Genomic DNA, 22,708 nt, shown 5'->3' with positions numbered 1-22,708 from the left:
CTTTCTAAGGAAACAAGCGTAAGCCAACCGTAAAAGTGCATTTTTTTTTTTTTTTTTTCCCTTCAAAAATTAGGATTCAAAGAGCATGAGTTATTTTTCCGGCACTTGGCAAATCAGTAATGCGAAATATTAGTTCCTAATCAGAGATTAATTAGGACATGATGTAAAAACTTTGCAAACAAACAGTACTACCGGAGATATATGTGAACATGATGTATAGGATCCAACTGAATTGGATAATCACTTAAGTTTCCAAATCCCAGCACGACCAAGCACGTAGCTACAGAATGAATCTAACAAGATCCAAAGTCCAAGCCACCAAAATCTCGGTCTTAAAAGGACGAAACTTTTGGTCCTCACTATCATTCTCACCCACACATTCTCAGCAGAAAGAGAAACATGGCTATGCTTGCTGTTTGAAGGAGCAAAACTGACAGTTATGTAGCTCAGCGCTACTCCATCTATATATATTTATAACATGCATGTTTGCATGCTAAATACTGAGAAACATAGAGAAAACATTTTTGCCTTTATCAAAAAGACAGAGCCCTTTTCTTTTTTTCTTTTTTCTTTTTTTGCAATCAATATCACCCAAAAAAAAAAACATGTCGAAAAGTATACTGGTTATTTTCTTCATTTATATTTACTTCATAGTTGGTCTGGTTTATGGACAAGATGACCATGAAAGAAAGGTATCAATTTCATCATTAAAGCTTTTTTGCTTTTTCTCTTCCATTTAGCTGAATTTTAATGGTAATTGATCGCAGACATACATTGTGTATCTGGGAGAACTACCAGAAGCTGGAACTTCAGTCGTGGATAGCCACCATAAGCTGCTTTTGGCAGCAATTGGAGAGTAAAAACCATTCCTTTTTTAATTCGTGTTTTAATTCATATTTAGCAGCAGGACTAGCATATATACAGCTAGTATGTTGCATGGTATTGAAATCTGCACCAAATTCCATCAGGGCGTCCTGATGAAGGACTAGCTGTATATATATATATATATATATATTTGCCAATTTATATAAGAGAATGTAATAATCTTTTCTTTCCTACGTAATAAATAATCTCTTCTTTCTTACGTACCAATCAATGTTGTTCTATTTTTTTTTATTATTATTATTATTATTTTTTTTTTGGCAGTGAGAAGATAGCCAGAGAATCTAAGATTCATAGTTATGGAAAGAGCTTCAATGGTTTTGCAGCAAGGCTGTTACCACATGAAGCAAAGAAACTACTGGGTATGTAAAAAGATAAACACATATCAGATTTCAGAATCATAGTTCTGATGAATTATATTTAGAGGTGGACTTTATGCATTTGCTTTGCAGACGAGAAGAGCGTTATATCAGTGTTTCCAAACCAACGACGCAATCTTCACACAACAAGGTCATGGGATTACCTAGGATTGCCCTTAAAACTGGGGATGAACTCTCTGGTTGAGAGCAATCTCATTGTGGGTGTGTTGGATACGGGTTGGTGAAAATTTTATCTTTTTCTCTACCATTAATGACACTTAATTCCACTTTCATTTTAAAAATAGAAAATGAGTTTTTGTTTTTTCTGTATTATAGGAATTTGGATGGATTGCCCAAGTTTTAATGACAAAGGCTTTGGACCTCCCCCAGCCAAATGGAAAGGCAAATGCGTGAAAGCGGCCAACTTTTCAGGCTGCAATAAGTCTCTCTCTTATTCCCTGCTAAGTTTGAAATACAAACCTAAACACAATAATAAATGAAATTTTGCAATACAAACATTTCTCTCAAAAACCAACTTTATAGATTCATGAATGATTTTTCTGATGCTTGAACAATTACATAGAAATAAAGACTCATATCCTAATTAAGTAAAAGTTTCTTAGAGAACAAGTAATGGAACACGGCTTTAATCTGGTAGCCTACATCCTGAATGCAGCAAAGTCGTCGGAGCCAAATACTTCAGACTCGACAGTCATAATGATGGTGACGAAGCTCTGACTCCGGCAGATGAAGATGGCCACGGAAGTCACACGTCATCCACCGCTGCCGGTGTTGCTGTCAAAGGAGCCAGCCTATATGGTGTCGGTGAAGGAACTGCTCGTGGCGGGGCAGCCTTATCACGCATTGCCATGTACAAAGTATGCTGGCTAAATGGCTGCTTTGATGTAGACATCTTGGCTGCGTTTGATGAGGCCATTGCTGATGGAGTGGATCTCATATCTGTCTCTTTAGGTGGACCTACCAACGAGTATTTCGCCGACCCGATTGCCATTGGATCTTTTCACGCCTTGAAGAAAGGGATTCTAACGTCGTGCTCGGCTGGTAATGATGGACCTTATACTTCTAGTGTATCCAATGTGGCACCTTGGATTCTCACAGTGGGTGCCAATAGTATTGATAGGCAATTTACCACAATGGTCAAGCTTGGAAATGGCCAGACATTTTATGTATCTCTCTCTCTCTCTCTCTCTCTCTCTCATATTTCTTTTTCTTCATTGTGCTAAAATTGATTATGATACTGAATTTGAATTACGTTTGATTAGGGGAAATCAATTAATACCTTCTCGCCAAAGAAAGCGATGTATCCTCTCACAGATGGAACCCATGCAGCCAGTGCTAATGGAAGTATCTATGGAAATGCAAGGCAGGAGCTTTACAACTTACTATTATTATTTTTAAAATGAATATTTTATGCATTAATAAATAAATAAATGGATGGATTTATGCAGTAATTGTGATGATGGGACTCTAGCAAAGAACAAAGTGAAGGGCAGGATTGTGTACTGCGAAGGGAGTTACGACCAAGAAAGCACCATTGAAGAGTTGGAAGGATTGGGGACCATCATGACTTATGAAGGAGAGATGGATTTCAGCTACCTTACGCTTGTTCCTGCAACCTATGTTGCTCAAAAGGATGGTGACAAGGTTGACCGATACATCAACTCCACCAAGTATGTTTCATTTGCTCTCACTCAATAGTATTTGACAATAATAAATTGGTCATCAATTTTTGAGCTATGGTTTGGGGCAAATACTATTTGCAGGGATGCTCAGGGCGTTATATACAGGACAACAAGAGTCAAAGCTCCTGCCCCGTTCCTCGCTTCTTTCTCGTCCAGAGGACCTCAAACTATCGACACAAACATCCTCAAGGTATACCAAGAGTGATAAATTCTTTCTCTATTTCTTTCCTTTTTTTCTCTCTACCTTACTAAACTTCCATTGGACAGCCTGATATTACAGCTCCAGGGATCGACATTCTAGCTGCTTACTCACAGATTCCATCAGTTTCGGGCGACTCAGCTGACAAACGACATGCAGTCTTCAATATAATGTCAGGTACATCCATGGCTTGCCCTCATGCAGCAGCTGCTGCCGCCTACGTCAAGTCTTTCCACACTGACTGGTCACCTGCTGCAATCAAGTCTGCTCTTATGACCACTGGTACTCAGTCCCAACGATAACATTATCAAATTTTGAACTCAATGGATTTATAACAATTTAATTTATCTAACCCATTTTTTTTCACCTCCTTTTGATTCAGCCACACCACTGATTGTCAAGGGCAGGGAAGCTGATCTGCTTGGTGCTGGAGCAGGACAAATAAACCCGGTAAAGGCAGTGCATCCTGGCCTCATCTATGATCTGTCCACAAACTCCTATATCAGCTTCTTATGCAAGGAAGGCTATAATAGCTCCGACCTTAGCCTTCTTATTGGGGGGAAGAAGAAATATAAGTGCTCCGACTTCAAGCCTGCGCAAGGCACGGATGGACTTAACTACCCCACCATGCATATCCAGCTCAACAATCCCCAATCTAGGATTTCAGGGGTTTTCTACCGGACAGTGACTAATGTAGGGTATGGAAAAACAGTTTATAAGGTGAAAATAAATTCGCCGAAGGGTCTTTCTGTTAAAGTTAGCCCAGATACTTTGGCATTCACCAAGCTGCACCAGCAGCTGTCTTTCAAGGTTGAGGTGAAGGGCGGGGCAATGCAGAATGATACCCAAATCCTATCTGCTTTACTTGAGTGGAGCGATTCTAAACACAGTGTTAAAAGCCATATCCTAATTTATAGGCCACTTATTTAGTCTAGTCGTTGTTTGTAATGTGCATGTTCTTAACTTAGTAACTAGTTTTGAGTGAGTTTCCAATTTTCACTTTTTTCTCCCTCTAAATCAAGATTGCTTTTGGCTACGTTTTGTTCCATTGATTACATTGCTTCTTAATCCTCAGAACCATAAGTACCGTATGAGTATGGGATTTTGGTACCCAATTTCTTCGTGCAGTGTTCCATTACTCGTCATCTCAATGGGATTCAAGAAAAAGTTCTGAACACACAGCTATTCAGTAGCACATCAGAAACAGCTGGTGCATAATCTATTAATTCGCAGTTCACAAACTTTAGCATAAAAATTAGAATTATAATAGCTAAGTCATATTACCCAAAATTGTGCAGAAATGACAGAACTAAAAGAAGACATGAAATAACCAAAACAAGATCTTCAATCTCCCAACTCAACCTCATATTCTACTTCCCACGAAAAGATTTCAACGTTGGGACTCAAGTTACGGAACATTGGTGGAATTTCACATTGTTAAACTTGCTACCTCTTCCAACTGATTGCCTTGAGAAACTGCTTGTTGACGCCACTCACTTTCCTACTAAAATTGTCAAGACAAATTACAAATAGATTCTGAGAGTATTACTGCAGTTCATGTTTTGAAGCTTTGAGCATGAGGCTACCCATGCAAAACAAATGGGCAGCAAAAAATCAGTTGCCTCCATGCTCACAAGCATCATAGAAGAAAAAAGAAAACCTCTGACATGTACACCATGTGACAAGCTAACTTCCGATTCTTCATCAGCCTCCCATGGTAATGGTTTAAATACCGCTGACTTTGGGTTTGGCCTCCAGTGGATCCTGAATATCAAAGCACTGAACAAACATAATGATTAGGGAACAGCATTCTTAACAAAATATTTGTGTAAAAGCTCAACAATGCATCCGACACTGACGGCCATGAAGGTTCTTTAGCTTTGTGAGTTCCTTTCTCCTCTTCCTTGCTTCAGCTGCAGCAACTGCATCTGCCACTTTCTTAGTTGGTAAGATGGTTCGTTCACCACTTTTTTCTGGAAAAGCACCTGAAGTGTGAAAAGCTTTAGAAGATGTTTCAATGTGGGTTGTGGAATCTAATTGAAGCCCATTCTCTTGCTTGACATTAGGTACATGAATAAAGGACCATTCTCTATCTCTAGGCTGAGATCCTATATGTTGATCTACTCCATCTTGAGAAAAGCCAGCTGAAATTTCATGAAAATCATTTGCAGGTCCAGCTTCCATTGAGGCAGACGCTTCTGTTTTGACTTTAAGGGGCAAGAATGAATGGTGGCTATCCAAATGTGGGACAGTCCTCGAGGAAGAAGTGGTACTGTACTGGTTATTAACAGAGGTTTCCTCTTCTTCTTTTTTTGGGAAATAGGGCACCTGAGGTTGGAATGCATTCTTATGATCAGGGCGAGGAAAGAGCCAAGGACATGGAAATATATAAAAGGGAGTTCTTGCTCCATTAATATTAATGAGGTTTTCTTGCTCATGATAAGAATCATGCCTACCATTGGCTGGCAAAGGAATGTCTGATGGCATGATGATTGGATTCTGTTGTATGTGTTGCGGTTGAACAGAGTTTGGAGATTGAGAGATAGAAGGCCAGAAAAGTGGTGTAAAAGATGGATGGTTATAGAAGAACAATGAGCAGCTTGTAGGTGGAGATGGAGATATCTGAACACTCCCTGGCTTATGGCTGATGGGAGTTTCCTCTACCTCAGCCTTTATCTTGGATATCTGCAAAATAGGCGAGAATCTCGAAGCATGTGGAAATTTTCTGGAGATTAAACATGTTGATGTAAGAGACGCAACTTACCTGATCTTTTAGGTGTTTGTTTGTGGTTTGCAACGACTGATATTCTTTTAATGTCGACTCCCTTTCCTTCTCACAAAAAATAAATAAATAAAGAGCCATGAATTGCAAATTAAGTTAACTCTGATGTTTATAATATCGTCAACAAACTCAGAATTGAGAAAAGAGAAAAATGATAAAAAAACAAATTTAAGAATGTGAAAAAAGACTTTGTGATATGGATTCTTCTATGTGTGCGTGTGTGAAAGAGATAGAGACTTTGCAATAAGAGATTGCTGGAATACTTCCTACCCTCTTTAAATATTCATTCTCCTGCGATAAATCAGCAGCTTTTCTGGTCAACTCCTCACACAAAGCCTGTAAATGATTTACTAAAAATTATAACCATGGAAACATAATCTGTACTAGACCCACACCATGCACTTGAAAAGAAAAAGAAAAACAAATCAAAAGAATCCTAGTAGTAAAGAACAAATGTTAGTTTTCAATATGTTTGATTTGTTTAAAGCACTTTAACAATCTCAACATGAAAAACACAAATATGGATACTTCAAACATTATAACATACGTCAAGTGCATGGAGCACAGTTGGTGAGCCACTCACTCCTACATTCTAGAAGGCTGTGGGTCTCAGATACTGGAGTGAGGAGGGGGAATTATTGTAAATGCAAAGGGGGTTTTATTGTAAATGCCTTTTAAAAAAAAAAAACATTATAACATACATACAGTTTATAATTCACTAAAATACAAATAAAAGAGAGAGAGTGAGAGGAAAAATAGAAATTATATCTGTTCACGATCAAAGTTGATAAAGATATAGCATCTTTCTCAGTCTTGTCAACTCCACGAAATGGAGATCTAGATAAAAAGGAAGACCTCAATATCTTGTTTATAGAAAACCTAGTTTGTTGCAACAAAAAGCAGACACATTACCTGTCTTCGGCGAATTGTCTGCCTCGCTGACTCCCTGTTTGCTAAAACCCTGCGTATTCTCCTTTCTTCCTTTTCAGCCTGAAGAGATGTTGAATAAGACAAGCGAAGAGAATAGAATTATACAGAAAGAAAGAAGATTCTTAACTTTCAGTACCTCCGACAAATTCCGCCTTGACTTGCCACATCCATATGCTGGGTAACTTGTAGAGCATATAGGACTTGGCTTAGGTAATACAGCATCCCGCTCAACCTTCAACTTTTTATTGCTAGGATTCTGTTCCGCCTTCACTGGTTCTTTGAGTGCATCACTGCATAGTTTTCCAAGTTTCTGATGATTTACTACTGCTTTATCCTGCTATACACAAAAATACTTTTCAAGTCCTGCAGAAAATAATCCCACTTGGTGACAAAGCCATGAATATATTCATTTAGACATTGCCATCAGCTAACATGATCAGAAATTCAAACGACGAGATGAATATAACCAACGTAAATCTTTTTATCTCAACGTTTACAGAAAATCCAGCCTTCAGGTATCTATGACTGGTTAATACCATAATTAATATGGTTGTGCTCAGATTGTGAGCTCAGACATTGATACCCATGAATGATAATGCAACATGAAACACATAATAGGAACGAAAACATACAACAAAAGTAAGAAGCAGATAAAATTATTAATTTATAAATAAAAAGCAAATGACAGTATCCTGAATTATATATTATATGGTGAAGAGCTTCCACATTCAAGACAAAATTCTAAATGTCTAGCAGCTGATTGGGTTCCATGCTTCCCTCCACCATCCATTATCTCTCAGATCTAAAACATGTGATTTCGTATGTTGTCCAAATACATAGAATTCGTTATATAATGACACCACTTTCTTACTTTCACATCTGTGCTGGGTCTTCTTTTCCTTGAACAATAAATCAGTATCTCTTATCAATAGTACACGATTTTTTATTCGTAAATTTCATTCCGTTCAACTAAGAATAAATCGAAACCTTGAATTACTCGATAATTTTATTTCATTAAATATTGTTATTTGTCTTTTAATTATTCATTTTGTTCTGTTTGGACAGAGTTGGTACCACCGTATCGTAATAGTATAAGAACATTTACAGTTTAGCTACTCGAATTTTATTTATTTATTAAATTCAGTGAACTTACTAATTATATCCCAACATAATTTCTTTTAACAAACACGTCACAATGAGAATCTTTTTTATTTTATTTTACTTTATTTAGTTTGTTAGATAAATTGTTACATACAAAATTAAATACAGGGAAAAATAACATCAACGACAACACCATACAAAAGAATCAAAGTTAGAGATGCTACGGCGACATACTAACCTCCGCGAGATCCAAGGAACGTGTCACCGGGTGACCCGGGTTCAAACCCAACTCAGTGGGAGGAGACTTGCTCTTGACTCTCTTGCCTGCACGCTTGCCTTTATGACCCCAATTCCCAGCGGATTCAGCGCCGGAACACTCGCGCATAGCGAAATGTGCCAAATCCGCCAGAGTCTCCGCCGCCTCAAGCTCTCTCTCCACCATCCGATCCGCACCTTCATAAAACATCCCCCCCGCCGACGCAGAAGTTGAAGACGAACCCGAAGAGCTTGAAACTGAGCATCTCTCCGACAACATGTCTCCGACCGACCAACTCTTTACTGTGAAAAGAGAAATAGAGAGAGTAAAGAGAGAGAATAGACGTTGTTATTCCTTCAGGGTACGGTAAGGCAGTGAAGTGCGAGAAAGAAAGAGAGAGAGAGAGAGAGGCACTGGTTAGAAGGAAAAGCCTACAGATGGTCTCAGATTGCCACTTGTCAAGCCAGCTCACGCCTCGACATCTTTGCTAACTAGCGCCCATGTATCTGTGCACGCCACGTTTCCGTTAATCCCACGTAGGCGAAAGCGGCACGCGTGCACGTTCGCACGTACCCAGTGCCTTCACAGCCCCCGCTTGTAGTACGGTAACACGTGGCCCTTAAGGTTGATGCCACGTGGTCTTTGGTTACTGTGTGGCCTTTTCCGTTTCAGTTGGATTTTCCCCGGTCTTGAGGGGTTTACTTTACAGTGTACGTGGCAGACGGAGGACCAGAAACTCGAAAATTTGTACACTCATTTTATCTTCGCATTGAAAACCGTGTGGGAGACACCGATTCACCGGCGGCTTCTGTCCAATAATCCGAAACGGTGCGCAGCGATTCATGTGGGCCCGGCTGTCGATGTTTCACTGGTCCACGCCTAAAAAGCGCATATCTGAATCTGATCTGATGGGTCACCTGCCTCTACTTGGGAGTTGGGGAATGCAATTGGATTGGGCCTATCAGATAAGACACATGAACTAAATGGTCCTGGGCTAATGTTTAAGTGCCGGGGTGATTTCGTCAAAGCCCAGTTTCCGTGGCGAAGAAACCTTGATCAACAAGCCACGTTACACGACAGAGGTGGTACATAGATGTTGGGAGTTAGGACCATGTCTGACCAGAAAAAAAAAAAAAAAAAAGAAAAAGGGAAAAGGAGAAAACAAAGACTGTGGCAGTCACTGATAATGTCTTGGACTTCTTTATCAAATTTGTTTTTTTGGGGTTAAAAAGAGAGTTGAACCAGGACCACATATCATGGACACGTAGTAGATTTTGTTTGTTAGATTGGGAATCCAAATAGAGAATTTTGAGTAAAATAAAACCAATCTGAACCGAATTAAGTAATTCCAGAACCCAAAAAGGAAGTTGTTCGCCGTTGCCATAGCTATGTGTAGCAGATATGGCATTGATTTTAAGCACATGACTTTTTTAGGTCGGCAAGGAACAAAAAATATTCAAAGGAATTTGAAGATTGACCCTTTTCGGTTTTAAATTCAAAATGGAAAGATTAGTATTCATTCAATTGACCAACTATATTTCAAATTTTTCAAAGTGACTATTTTTTTGGTGTTTCCTTTTTTGCTTATCTTTTTTTTTTTTTTTTTTTCTAATCCAAAGAGAAAAAATGGTGAAAAAAAATTAGATGAGCATATTTGTCACACGAGAAATTGCATACCAAATCTTTATGGGGATTCAAAAACCTTACTTTTTAATAACTATTTGACTTTGACTTACCATAAGTGGGTTAAAAGTGCTCCACAATTATAAATATAATATAATGGTCCTCTTCCTCTCCTACTCTGTGTCACTCTTAAATTAGGGTTTGATTTTTCAATTACTATAACATGGCAACTGCCTTCAAGGTACAACTCAAACACCTAGTTCAATCCATGCTTGACGAGGTAATCTATCCCTGTTTTTCGTTTTCTCTTTAATTTCCTTGCTTTCATATATAAATACAAGACAACTTCTCTCTCTCTCTCTCTCTCTTTTTTTTCTTTTTTTTTTTTAATTCTCTGTTTGTTGGATTTTGGTAACCCAATATGACATATAACTAGATTGATTTCAGTCATAAATGGTTTGTTTTTTCAAAGGGACGTGTTGCTTTTTAGCAGTTAAATTACTAGAACAGTTTTTTGGTCAAATTTCACCCTTTTTTTTTTTCCTGCCAAACCAAATAGCATATTATCTTAATCTTCCCTGAAACTTTTATTTTTGGCATAATATTTAGAGAGACGCGGTTTGTGAATCAATGGAGGAGCAACTATTATTAAACAGATACTATTACTATGTCAATATCTACAGGGTATATTGGACAGCCAGTTTATTCAACTTCAAGCTTTGCAAGATGCAAGCAATCCCAATTTTGTTGCTGAAGTCATCACTTTGTTCTGCAACGAAGCCCAAAGGATCATAAACGACTTGGAAATCTATATGTAATCTCAAATCTAATATGCTATACAGTACGGGGTTGTTCCTTTCATTTAGCATAAAGTTTTATCCAGTTTTGCTTGACATGTGTTTTTTAAAATCCATATGGTCGGTTTTGCAGTGGTCAACAAGATGTTGATTTTAGCAAAATGGATGCTAATGTTCATCAACTAAAAGGAAGTAGCTCAAGGTAATATGTACCCCCACTATATTCTTGCTTAGCTTACATGGGGCGTCAAATAATATTGTATATTTCTGTTTTATTTTCCTGCATATACAATGATTGAATTTGAATTTGGATAGAAGGGGATTGCTATTTCTGTTTTTAATTTTCAGTATATTTGCTTATTTGGTGTTTGTAGTATTGGGGCCCGACGTGTAACACTAGCCTGTGCTGATCTTCGCGAGGCTTCTGATGAAAGGAACAAAGATAGGTGAGAACATTATTGCTCAATCTCTGCATTATTCAATTGTCAAATTTTGCGTTTCAAACAACGGTTACTCTCGTTAATCCATTACGGAAATGCCTCAAAACATAAGGGATTAAAGTAATCCAAGTTTTTCTGCCGCATTGTTTATATTGTATTACTTGTAAGCATTGTTAAACAAAAAATCATAAATTCTAGCCTTAAGTTGTAACAAATTGTATTTATATAGAAATGAGTAAGTTGATTTGTACAGAAAGGTAAATTGGGAGTCCCTCAGACTGAGTCACAATGTGGCCTTTTATTCACAGTTTGCTGAAACTAGAGAATATATAACTATTTATTCAAAGTGCATGGAACTTCTATGATATTGATCATGATCTCACAGCATGTTTCTGGGTTAACATATACTCATTGGGTGTCAAGTTTGCGTCCAGTCCATATGTATTGTTATGCAAACTGGATTCTATGTATGGCACCTTTACTTTATTCTTTTTTTCACTTGTTTATTTAAGAAGTATTCACTTTTCAATTTGATAACCTTGCAGATGCCGCCAGGTCTTGATTAGAATCAATCAGGAATATGCCACTTTAAAAGTCAAATTTCAGAACCTTTTGCAGGTAACGCATAATCACAAATTCTTAATATATTATCAGTCAATTTGTGTAACTTTGTATTTACAAGGAGGTTCAGGACTACTAATAACTGGTTAAATTTATAGTTTTTCCTTTGGCACTATTCTTATCAATTTTATTTCTTTTTCATTTTTATGTATACAATAAAGGCCTTAAAAAGATTGTTCAAAGTTTATTTTTTTGCCCTATTCATTGTTAGCCGAATACAATAACGCAGGTTAGAATGTCATAGGATTGTAACCGTTGTATAAAAGCTACAAGCCAGCCACTTAAAACTTGTTTATTCAAAAACTATCTCTGACACTCGATTTCCTATGAAGTCCCTGCCATTCTTTGTAAATCATATGCCCTTGCATTTGGAACATTTTGAGGATTGTTCCTATGAAATTTTTGTTGCAATGTTGCTTGCGATTTTGAACTTCGGTTCTCTTTCAACCATTAACACAACATTTGCTGAAAAAGAAGAATTTCACGCCCCAGCTTCCTTGTGCATTTGGTTTTCGGGCAGTTTATTATATAGTTCTCGTTAAATGCACCTGAAAGTTTTAACGACTTTCTGATTTTGTTTTTAAAGTTTTAACAACTTGCTGATATATATATATTGTTTTTTTAATCCTGACCTTTCGTGGTGCAGCTGGAAAATACAATCTCTGCCATTGAAAACAACCATCATCAATTTCTGGATGGTAGATATTCAACTATGGCAAATATGCATCAGCTGTGAAGATTGGTTATTGTCAACTCACACATACTTGATCAACCTAATTCTATTTCCTTTTTCTGGATAAACGTTTGTAAGTACCTGTATTGTGAGTATATTTAGTTTAGAATAAATGTCTTGAGGAACTAGATTTCAGTTTAGGAAGTTTGAGAATTATCAGTCCAGAATGTTTTTGACCAAAACCATGTTCAGCACTGATATCAACGAATACACATTTGTCATATTTGTTAGTTATGAATCTTATGACAAGCTTTCCTTGAAATTTTTTTACAAAGGTTGTGGAATTTCATTGTCCTAATTATCCTAATTAGGTCAAAACTTTTTCCTCTTTTTTAGTGTTTCCTCACAATTGAGTTCAGACCTGAAGAAATTAAGCTTGTAAAGGTTATATTTGCAATGAATAACTTTCCTTTATGAAATGTAGACAACAGAATTTTAAGTTGACGCGTTCAAGTTTCACCGACTTTATTTTGTTTTTCCGCTTTTCAAGCAGCTATGGCCCCACTTGGGTAGACAGATCGTTCCATTATCTTATAAAACATTTTAATATTTCATGGAATGCAATTATATATGTATATACTGAAGCTTAGCCACCGGTCTGGTGTGATTTAAAAGTCAAATTTTATTTCGGAGGTGGAAGGGCATTGACGAGTCGCCCATTCTGACCCAAGCAAACCCGTCAACGCAGAAAAGTGAAATGTAGAAAAATGAAAGATTTTTGAAGACCCCAACTACCATGTACGCAAAATTTAGAGTCCATAAAATTGAAGACCCCACCGACCATGTATGCAAAATTTAGAGTACATATACTTGACAAATGGTTAGTGTGGGTCACTGGACTTTACCGGATAGGATTTTGGATCAAATTTAAAATGATCAATCTATTGCAGTCTTAACATTATTTACAAACAGGATCTAAAAAGGTAAAATGTTCAATCTCTCTTTCCCATTGCCACCGGTAATACCATCATCGTAATTCGTACACGACACGAGAAATCAGAGATAGAAGTTGAGCATCGTCAGCGTTTGACTATTCAAACATAGGAGATGAAACATACAAGAGAGTGCTACATTCTAGGCAATGATGAAAATCACAATAAAAAGAAAACTCTCTGAAATTCTAAAATTGATACGATGTGAAAGCTTGATAAAGATATTTACGTTCTTTAGAGCATCCGTAAAGCATCTGATAAGCTAAATGCTTGATGCGACTCATTCAGCTTTGACACCAGAGTTGCCATAACCATTATTGCTATCTTCTGCGGAATAAGATGTTGGTGATCCAAGACCAGAGATCTGCCGGAAGGATGATGGTGTTGGAGGAGTCCTTGGAGACAGGTTAACAAACTCCAACGCCTGCACTCTCACTTCTTCAGGGTAATCTGCAACACAACCAATTCTTGGCCCAGCTCCTGTTGACCACTTGAGTGAAAGCTGATGTCCTAGTTGGTATGATTTAACCAACTTCTTGGAATTGATTCTCTGCATTATTTTGCTTTTAGGCACCTCAGCTCTTGGGCTCTGAAGACCACCAGATAATGTCCTTTTGTAATTGTTTTTGGTTTCAATTTGGGAAAGGTCAGTGGATTCAGAGGACGAGGTATTCTGCACTTCCTTAGGTATTTCAAGTTCTGGAGTTTCACACTTGCTTAGAACTTCAAATGTACTCTCACCACTAATCTTGTTTTCCTCATAGTTATCATAATCTTCATTTGCCTTGCGTATCTGAAAACAAAGGGTGTGAAAAGTACAATTAGGCAAATGAACCTGAAACAGTGAATAACCAAACAAGAAAGACACGAGAAATCAGAAAACTTAAAATCCACGATCGACAACAATTGCAACCAGAACTTTAACAGCATATCTGATGATCTGGATGTTCAATAAAATCAATTCAGGCCAGTACCAAGCCCCATATTCTCTCAGTTTCACTGACAATCATCTGTGGATAAACTTGTGTTCGACTATTCAAATCTTTCTAGTTGCTTAACAGTTACAAGCTTTTCAGAACCACACTCAGGAGACAACAAAATAAGACTAAATGATTACCTGGACTTCATTAAGGTTCACCCCATTCTCCTTGAGAAATGATAAAAAGCTGTCAAGACTGTCATCTCTTGGCCGATAATGCCCACTATATGGAGAGATAGACTGAAAAAGTCAAACCCAGTATAGATTAGACACCATAATCAGCACGCTGTATTAAAACTATGCCAGATGGACTGAAAAGTTCAAACCCATTGCAGATTAGACACCATAACAGCATGATGTATTAAAAAGATGCAGAAATGGACTGAAAAACCTAGCAAAGATTTGACACCATAATCACCATATTGTATGGAAACTGTGATTTCATTGCCAACATGTTAAGTGTGGATGAATATATTTTTTCTGTGCAGGCATATATGTCTCCAAAAATGCATTAATGATGGAAGTGCACTTATCAAACAAATTAACTACATCACAGTAATGGTTCAAATGGCCCCAAAAAAAAAAAAAAAAAAAATTGGAAGAAGAAGATAAGCTCTCAGATAATCACCCTTAACAGCATGCAAATAATGTAAGTTATGAAGCAATAATAAATCCACTCCACAGTTTGAATTGCCTAAAGTGTACCTTTAAAATTCCGTGCTCTGCCTCTAGCCTTCCTGCAGCCAATGTAGCTCCTCCAGCCAAGAAGCTAGAATGATGGAATATTCCTTTCTTTTTCTGCAAAGTGTTATTTTTTATTTTTTTATTTTTTTGGGAGGAGGTAAAATTAACATATTATTAGTTGTTCACAAAAATAAAGAAGAATTCAAATACTTGAGCAGTAAGAAATTAAAAAAAGAAAATAGAAGTAAGAGAAGTATTGTGTTTGTTAAGATCTTACCTCACCAGCGTATAGTTTCTTAGAAGTGCTCATAACAAATATCCACTTGGACCCTTTCAATCCTCTTTTTGTATCAAGGAGATCTCCTGTTAGTTTGTGACTAACTTTTCCTTCATCAATGATGAATTCGTAATTTTCCCTCTCTTGCTAATTTCAGCAAGTAATAACCACCACAAAATATAAGCATATCAGTATTGCAGGAAATTGGTTTTAAAAAAATGCATAAATTATGTATATCAATGCAGTGAAATCGACATCAATTCAAGTTATTATTGCATGTCACTAATGGAAGCACTTACAGGTCCCAGATACTTGATGCATTGTTGTCTAAGCTTTGATCGTGGACATACTTCAAGGTCAAGCTCTTTACCTTCTCCTATATCCAACCTACAAAAAGCAAACAAAAATTATAACTGACCATTTCTTCTACATGAAGCTTTAATACTTTCCTGTTTTTATTTTCTTTTGTTTTTTCTCAGATTTCAAGCAAATCTAATGAATCGGAAACCATTTCTGGTAAAAAGTTTCCATAATCTTCTGTGATTTCCAGAAGTAACGAATTATAGATGACATCTATATCATGGTTGATGCTAATTTTTCCTATAAATTTTCCTTAGTCCGCGAATGAATTTGCATAAACCCAAAATATATGAGAAGTAAAAGAAATACAAAAGAACCATCAATGAGGTTTTATGAGAAACTCCTTCCTTTCGAATTTAAAGTCAAAATGTCCCAAGATCTTGTGCAAAAACATAATTTCAGAGGTAAAACAGTTTTCTTTTTTTTTTTTTTTTTTTCCCCCATGTGACAAGCAAGAGAGTCGAGGAGCATCGCAGACAAAGCAGTACAGACAGGCAATATAGGATTTTGATTAAAAAAATCTCACTTGAGCTTGAACAATCTAAATCCAAGATTTTTCTCGGAGAAGATTTATATTTTTAAAACTTAAATAAGACCCAAGACATCTATTTAGAAGCATAAGTTTCATTGTTCCGACCATTCTTTCGAGAAATTCATTAACAGATTAAAAAACTTGAACATTGAGTACCAGTAAAAGAACGGCTGACCAGCATCATCTTTACACCACTCTTCATAATAATAATGCAAGCTGTGGCCGTATCGATGCCTCGGATCAATCTGCATGTAAAAGTATGAAAACATGGTTCAAATTTAACAAAAATACAAATTATCCAACAGAAAATTGTGCCAACGTTACAATAAGGTGAGAAAGTAATTACAGCCTCAATCCAATGCTGAAAAGCCAATTTTTGTGCTTTGGCGTCTTTGGATAAACCCTTTCCCACCTGCTCCAAAAATGTAAAATTTTGCAAAAATATCACTCATCTGTTCAAATTATATCACTACCGTCTTTTTCAGAACTACAATCACGAAAAAAGACAAATCAAAACACCACAACAAAATCCCCGAACAGTTTACCACCAACTTGTTCCTTTTTTATCTGTACCCAGAGATTATAAGATTTGAAAACCAAAACCAACCAAAAAAAAAAAAAACCTATACCTTAGAAGCATTCAAGCTAACACGATTCCACCGAGAAGCCGCAGTCTCTGGTTTCGAGAAATTGAAGAAAGAAACCGTACTAAGATTCAGCCTAGCGTAGTCTAAAACTTGCCACCTGCGCATATCATCCACATTTTTTTCAGAGCCTTTTCATCAAAAAACCAGAACGCGTAAACCATGTCCATATGTGTGTTCAAATGCAGGGTTATCATAAATATAAAAAGAAAATGAGAAAGAAATAGAAAACATAAGAAGACTTTGGTGAACCTACCATAGCTCTTCTGCCACAACAGCGGAGTCCGCTAACCTACGCCGTGTGCGATAACCCCTATACACCTTCTGCAACTTCACCGCAGCACTCGAAACAGAGCGCTTGCTACCAGTGGCGTTCGGCTCAGTCAACTGCCCTGTAGGAGAACCCAAGCCATCTCGAACATCAACGACCTTCGACATCGCGTCAATAGGCAGCGACTCGTCGTTCGAAGTTTTAGGCTCTCCGGAACCATCGCATTCCCGATCAACGGTCTCCGGCGATCCTTGACGGACCGGCGAGTTGGAATCTGACATTCCGGAGTCCTTTAAGTCATGGGAATGGAGGTCGGATGAGGAGGAAGACGGCATGTCGTTTAGAGAAAAAGGGAACGCAGGCTTTGACTGGATATCGAAGCTTGACATGCTCTGAGTTTGAACCTCCATTCTCTCAGAGAAAGACTCAGTCAGATTTTTTTATAAAAAAAATTGCAGAAAAATTATTTAATTCCTCTCACTAAACTCAGAAGCAAAGTGAAGTGAGAGAGGATCAAAAAGAAAAAAAAAGGATCCAGAACGATTCTAGAGAGAGAGAGAGAGATGATCGTTGTTGAGAGAGTCGAGAAGTTGCACGGCTATTTATTGTGTGGGTGCTGAACCGGGAAAATTATATCTGTCAATGTACGGATTTTGTTTTCGTTTTTTTGTGATGGGCTCTGTCACACGCGCTCGAGTACTCGGTGGGTAGCTCAAACGCCCAAAAACCCAAAAACAAAAAAATGCTTTGGCTCCGTATAATAAATAGTATAGTCTCTGGGGTCTGAGTAAAGTTGGGACAAGATGGGATTGAGATTGTTGGGAGCAAAGCATATTGTATTTATATCCTTCGCATAAAGCTGAGCTTGACCGAAAGACCCTCCACCCCACACACACACACACTCTCACATTCTTTATAGTCTCTGTCTATTTCCATCCATGTCAAATGTTCATGGAGCAATGGAAAAAAAGCAAATTCAAAGCAAATATCTTTAAAATTCTGAGTGATTCACGTGGTAGGCTTTTTCTGGAGACTGCTTGTCCAAACCAAAAGACATGCAATTGTGGTGTGGAAAAAAAGGCGTAGACTTGGTTTGAAGACCCGGACATTACTTATATTTTGTCTTATATTAAGACTATTATCAAAACCAGCTAAATTTTACTTCTTATACGGTTAAAGAGATTCGGAGCAAAAAAGAATTTAAAAAAAAAATAAGGACTTATTATTTATTATTTTTAGTTTTTATATTAAGACAATTATTTATTTTTAGTTCTATATTAAGACAAAAACTAGCTAAATGTGACTTCTTGTGAGGTTGAAAAGAGTTTAAGCACAATTTTTTTAAAATATAAATAATAACAATAATAAGCACAGATATAGCTATTTTATCAAAATATAAAATAGGGCTTAGGTTGTAGTTTTAGTTTTAAAATCCCAAACTTCAGTACCTGTTTTGGTGTACTATGTCTATCAAACGTTACATCTTAGACTTTTATTTAATAGTATATGGTTTTGACACTTGGTATTTTAAAATTCTAGATCCATATCAAACCCACCAAAACTTCAATTTTATATTAACGAGTGATTAGTGCAACCTTAATTATTATTATTATTATTTTCTCTTTAATTTGCTTGAGCTCTCCAACTCTCTCTATCCATGTTTGGGAGACCGAATTTCTATTTTGCCAATACTTTATTTAATTCGAAGCCATTGAAAGACAATATAACGCGTGTACAAATGGTTCGGATAATAATGGAAAAAAATTATTTTTTAAGCTATTTTCTAAATATGTAATTAAATGTTTTTGTTAAATAAATATATAATTATATGATAGTACTAATAAATGCTTCCAAAATAATAAAACAAACAAACTTTATATAAATCTTGAAAAACACTTGGCGCTTTCTTTTGCCATTTTAAGTTGTTTTATGAGCTTGATTGGTAACCCAAAAAAAAAAAAAAAAGTTCATATAAATCTTAAAACACTTGGTGCTTTATTTTAACATTTTAAGTTGTTTTATGAGCTTGATTGGTATGAAAAAATTTACAGTACTTTGGGGTGCTAACTTCCACCTTTAATATACGGTGGGAGCTATGGATCTGTATTAGATTTCATCCATATATTAAAAGTAGTGGAAGTTGGTGCTCCGGAGTATTAAAAGGTAATTTTATGAATCAATGTGGTATTCTTTACCTGTACAGTGCACATGAAATTGACGCGCCGGTCCGAGCGTCGAATTTGTTAGAGGGAACGCATCGCATGACCAACATGTGAGGACAATATATCCGTGCGTCCGTTCCACGCGCATTGGTGGGCAGCAGCATCTAAGATGTATCTACATAAGACAGATTATGCGCAACAAAAAAATTACAAAAATGGCTTAAACAAATTAAATTAAATTAAAGTCCACGTATTTCTCAGTTGGAGTCGCCAAAACGAATGGTCGTTTTACCGAGTCAATGACATGCACAGCTACGGATCCCTGTGTCTTGGTCATTCTTGACACTCAAAATATTAAGCCTCCTACATAGAATGTTTCATATTAAAAAATATTTACGTAAATACCATTTTCTCAATAAAGTAATAATTTATTTCGAAAACAAACAATCTACTGAATAATAAATCGAACTGTATTTTTTTCAAAAATATATATATATATTTTTTATAGAAATCAAAATTAAATATTGCATCGATGTATTTTTCAGTAAAACAAGCAGTCCTAAAATTGCATAAAGAACACCTTTGTTATGTTCCTCTCTTTTCTTTACCAATGATCAGGGAAAATAAAAAATAAAAAAAATTGAAGTTAAAAGAAAATGTATCTGGTTCTGGTCACCTAGAAGACAAAATGAATGCAAAAGCCAGCTCTACCATACCAAAAATATAAGATGATAAAGATCGAGTACTCATGAAGGAAAAGCTTTTTTGGTAAATGAGTACTGAAGGAAAAAAGGTTGTCCTGTTTTTATGGTGAAAAAACCTAAAACGTAATAATTAACTGTTCGAAGGGTTATTTATTTATTTATTTATTATGGTGCTTTTGGATTCGGCAAAAGTGATATTAAATGATACTTACCAAAGAACAAGTTTGAATATATCCTGTGGGTTTGGTTAGTCAATCAAGTGGGATAAACGTTTTCCAGGGATTCTTCATTTTATTTATTTATTTATTTTTGGTAAAGAAGTTCAATTCTTCATAGCTTTTATCTTTTCTTTGGCAAGTAATTACTTGGAAAGATGAATTGCCAGGATCACCGACCGATCCATAAGATTAAAATACGAAGACTTTGAATTCTGTTTTATAGACTTTGAAGTAGACTTTCTACGGTCAAACAACCATAATTTACCAAAAAATGAATGTAGTCAAAGAGCCACATATATCGCTGGTTTCTAGCTGTAAATATAGTATATATTATTTAAACCACATCAAATTGTGAAGATTCCAGCAAATCTAAACCCAGCTTTTTCAGAGCTAATTGAAAAAGAAATTTCTATAAACCGAGTCAAAGAAAAAGAGATGCGTCAATATCAAGTAAAAGAAGGTGACATGAGGTAATTTTGGAGAAAAAAGCGATACGTAAGACCGGTATCATTCATGGGATTTGTACAGTACAATATACAGATTAAGCTCCGACATACTTCTCAAATTTTATGGAAATTAGATAGATCGAAGTTTTGTGGTTGAAATTCTAACGATTGTGATGGCAGTTACAAATCATGATCTATAATTTATCTGTATTTCCTGGTTTGGAAATTTCATTGTGCTTTCCTAATTCCTAGTAGCCTTATTCACCCAAAAAAATATACATATTCCTAGTAGCCTTATCAGGACTTTTAAGGACATATATATATATATATATATATAATTCCAAGACCACGTTTTGGAGATTCATTGACCTTTATACATATTGGATATACATGTGGATCCACAGGAGAAAAACAATTTCCCACCTCATATTCTTCTCCTCTCTTTTGCTTTTTTCGTTTTGTACAGAACAGTACTAGTGTGTGTTTAATTTATTGTGGGTTCAATATTTTATCTTATTGTCTCAACTAAAGAGCCACTGAAGGAGTGCAAATGGCTTATGACATAAGAAGTGCTCTATTCGCCGCTGATGTAGAAAAAGGCACATTTGTATTCAACAATTTTTTCTAGAAAAAGCCATGGCAATCAATCAGTTTTATCATTTTTTTTTTTTTTAGTTCAATTATTTTGTCAAAGTATAAACTGTTGCTCTTTTTTTTTTTTTTTTTTTTTTTTGGGGGGGGGAAAAATGTATAAACTGTTATAAAAGATAAGGAAACAATAAAAACCTACTGCGATCATGAGAGATAGAGTTCTGGTAAATAATAAAAGTTAAAACCAAATCCTATAAGCATATGATATACATCAACTGCCCTACAATTAGTCACTCTAATTAATTATCCAAACAGAATAATAAAACTAAAATCAAACTCCTCTATATATATATATATATATATATATATAGTACAGACCACAAGTCGTTCCTTTAAATTTTATTGGAAAAGGTAATTAATTAAGTTGATTTGAGATCGATATATCATATATCATAATGGATAGCCCTTTTAGCCCACGTGGATTAGGCTTTTGGCTCCTTGTTACTTAGAAGAAAGTTTTTAACTTCTATATGAACCAAATTGCATCCCTATGGCCTACAAGAAGAGCCATCCATGCATATAATATATAGATATATACGTATAATTTAAAAAAATATATATATATATATATATATATATTGAAATTAATACCAATAGTGGGAAGCTGCACTTTAATGCAATACCCAACTTTTTCAAGCACCCCAAGTCATCGAAAAAAAAAAAAGAAAGAAAGAAAATCCCCCATTTTTCCATACAATCTCATATCCATTTGTGCCAATGCTGCGGTCAACGTTGTTGAGCTTCCTTCATGCTACGTACATTGTCTCTTCTTGAAAATCCTTTATATATATATATATATATATTTGGTTTTAAAAAATTCAGCAATTTCAACAAGCAAGTATTTTATATAGAATAATTAAGATTAATTTGAAATTCTATAAATCCGCAAACAATTCTTGGTTGCGGTGGTTCAAATTTGTCTCACTCGCTCTCATGGAGGATGAAAGAAGATAGTGGAAATTTGGTGGAAAACTATGAATATTCTCTTCCGGAAATTAATGGGTTTCCATATATTTAACTTAATTTTGTCGGCATTGTCATAAAATAAAACGACATCCCAAATAATTAATTCAACAATGACCCAAAACAAAAGGAAACACATATATATATATATATATATATATTTTTTTTTTTATAACCACGGATAAGATTTAAATATTAAGGAAATTGAACAATTATTTCTGACATTTTGTTTTAAAATCTCCCTGTTGCTGTTTTGTTAATTAGGAGCATTAGTCCGTAATTAATTATATAATAAGGTGACAAAAATCCCAAAGTTCAGAGAAAACGGCATGTCGTACGTTTCTCTGCAATAGAAGATTTTAGTGGCATGCATGCGTGGCCTGGCTGGAGCAAGCCAGGCTGTTTGATGGTCAGTCAGAGGCAGAGACTAGCATTTGCTTTTATCTCGTTTTAGTGTAA

At 36.0% G+C, this 22,708-nt stretch overlaps 4 protein-coding genes across 8 annotated transcripts; 2 read left to right on the top strand and 2 right to left on the bottom strand.

The window, feature by feature from the left end:
• The first annotated feature begins 151 nt into the window (after positions 1–151).
• On the top strand, positions 152–4,179 carry LOC107434934 (subtilisin-like protease SBT4.15). The gene is made up of 11 exons (XM_016046455.4): positions 152–692; positions 768–856; positions 1,147–1,244; positions 1,335–1,478; positions 1,578–1,683; positions 1,918–2,428; positions 2,525–2,625; positions 2,711–2,932; positions 3,026–3,134; positions 3,212–3,425; positions 3,526–4,179. Exons 1-11 carry the CDS (start codon positions 606–608, stop codon positions 4,071–4,073), a joined length of 2,229 nt encoding a protein of 742 aa, XP_015901941.3. The 5' UTR covers positions 152–605; the 3' UTR covers positions 4,074–4,179.
• A 149-nt stretch (positions 4,180–4,328) lies between these two features.
• On the bottom strand, positions 4,329–8,658 carry LOC107434956 (uncharacterized). 5 transcript variants are annotated; one of them, XM_048464907.1, is made up of 8 exons: positions 8,195–8,658; positions 6,992–7,192; positions 6,838–6,915; positions 6,196–6,261; positions 5,908–5,973; positions 5,214–5,828; positions 5,003–5,128; positions 4,329–4,922 (listed from the first exon to the last, which is right to left on the bottom strand). In XM_048464907.1, the coding sequence occupies exons 1-7, from the start codon at positions 8,489–8,491 to the stop codon at positions 5,018–5,020; spliced, it is 1,434 nt and encodes a 477-aa protein (XP_048320864.1). In that variant the 5' UTR covers positions 8,492–8,658; the 3' UTR covers positions 4,329–4,922; positions 5,003–5,017. The 5 variants fall into 5 exon arrangements, with proteins under 5 accessions (XP_048320864.1, XP_048320863.1, XP_048320862.1 ...); XM_048464906.1 differs by having other exon boundaries at positions 4,329–5,128; XM_048464905.1 differs by having other exon boundaries at positions 5,003–5,828; positions 8,195–8,656.
• A 1,165-nt stretch (positions 8,659–9,823) lies between these two features.
• LOC107434943 (histidine-containing phosphotransfer protein 1) lies at positions 9,824–12,700 on the top strand. The gene is made up of 6 exons (XM_016046464.4): positions 9,824–10,115; positions 10,519–10,649; positions 10,766–10,834; positions 11,007–11,078; positions 11,618–11,690; positions 12,340–12,700. Exons 1-6 carry the CDS (start codon positions 10,059–10,061, stop codon positions 12,427–12,429), a joined length of 492 nt encoding a protein of 163 aa, XP_015901950.3. The 5' UTR covers positions 9,824–10,058; the 3' UTR covers positions 12,430–12,700.
• A 642-nt stretch (positions 12,701–13,342) lies between these two features.
• LOC107434955 (IQ domain-containing protein IQM3) lies at positions 13,343–17,880 on the bottom strand. The gene is made up of 9 exons (XM_016046480.4): positions 17,091–17,880; positions 16,820–16,934; positions 16,537–16,602; positions 16,347–16,435; positions 15,598–15,685; positions 15,299–15,445; positions 15,043–15,135; positions 14,476–14,577; positions 13,343–14,151 (listed from the first exon to the last, which is right to left on the bottom strand). The coding sequence occupies exons 1-9, from the start codon at positions 17,513–17,515 to the stop codon at positions 13,639–13,641; spliced, it is 1,638 nt and encodes a 545-aa protein (XP_015901966.1). The 5' UTR covers positions 17,516–17,880; the 3' UTR covers positions 13,343–13,638.
• Positions 17,881–22,708: the final 4,828 nt, after the last annotated feature.

The sequence above is a fragment of the Ziziphus jujuba genome, chromosome 11 (assembly GCF_031755915.1).
Source record: "Ziziphus jujuba cultivar Dongzao chromosome 11, ASM3175591v1".
Classification (NCBI taxonomy): domain Eukaryota; kingdom Viridiplantae; phylum Streptophyta; class Magnoliopsida; order Rosales; family Rhamnaceae; genus Ziziphus; species Ziziphus jujuba.
This window is presented reverse-complemented; position numbering and strand designations above follow the sequence as displayed.

Excerpts from the sequence above, each read along its gene's own strand:
- LOC107434943 (XM_016046464.4), top strand. The coding sequence starts at position 10,059 with ATGGCAACTGCCTTCAAGGTACAACTCAAACACCTAGTTCAATCCATG. Across the intron at positions 10,116-10,518 it reads TTCAATCCATGCTTGACGAG|GGTATATTGGACAGCCAGTT; the intron begins GTAATCTATCCC and ends CAATATCTACAG. Across the intron at positions 11,691-12,339 it reads AATTTCAGAACCTTTTGCAG|CTGGAAAATACAATCTCTGC; the intron begins GTAACGCATAAT and ends TTCGTGGTGCAG.
- LOC107434934 (XM_016046455.4), top strand. The coding sequence starts at position 606 with ATGTCGAAAAGTATACTGGTTATTTTCTTCATTTATATTTACTTCATA. Across the intron at positions 693-767 it reads AAGATGACCATGAAAGAAAG|ACATACATTGTGTATCTGGG; the intron begins GTATCAATTTCA and ends AATTGATCGCAG. Across the intron at positions 2,626-2,710 it reads AGTATCTATGGAAATGCAAG|TAATTGTGATGATGGGACTC; the intron begins GCAGGAGCTTTA and ends GGATTTATGCAG.
- LOC107434956 (XM_016046481.3), bottom strand. The coding sequence starts at position 8,491 with ATGTTGTCGGAGAGATGCTCAGTTTCAAGCTCTTCGGGTTCGTCTTCA. Across the intron at positions 6,916-6,991 it reads CAAGGCGGAATTTGTCGGAG|GCTGAAAAGGAAGAAAGGAG; the intron begins GTACTGAAAGTT and ends ACATCTCTTCAG. Across the intron at positions 5,974-6,195 it reads AGAATGAATATTTAAAGAGG|GAAAGGGAGTCGACATTAAA; the intron begins GTAGGAAGTATT and ends TTTTGTGAGAAG.
- LOC107434955 (XM_016046480.4), bottom strand. The coding sequence starts at position 17,515 with ATGGAGGTTCAAACTCAGAGCATGTCAAGCTTCGATATCCAGTCAAAG. Across the intron at positions 16,436-16,536 it reads TTCAGCATTGGATTGAGGCT|ATTGATCCGAGGCATCGATA; the intron begins GTAATTACTTTC and ends TTTTACATGCAG. Across the intron at positions 14,578-15,042 it reads CAGAGCACGGAATTTTAAAG|TCTATCTCTCCATATAGTGG; the intron begins GTACACTTTAGG and ends TGACTTTTTCAG.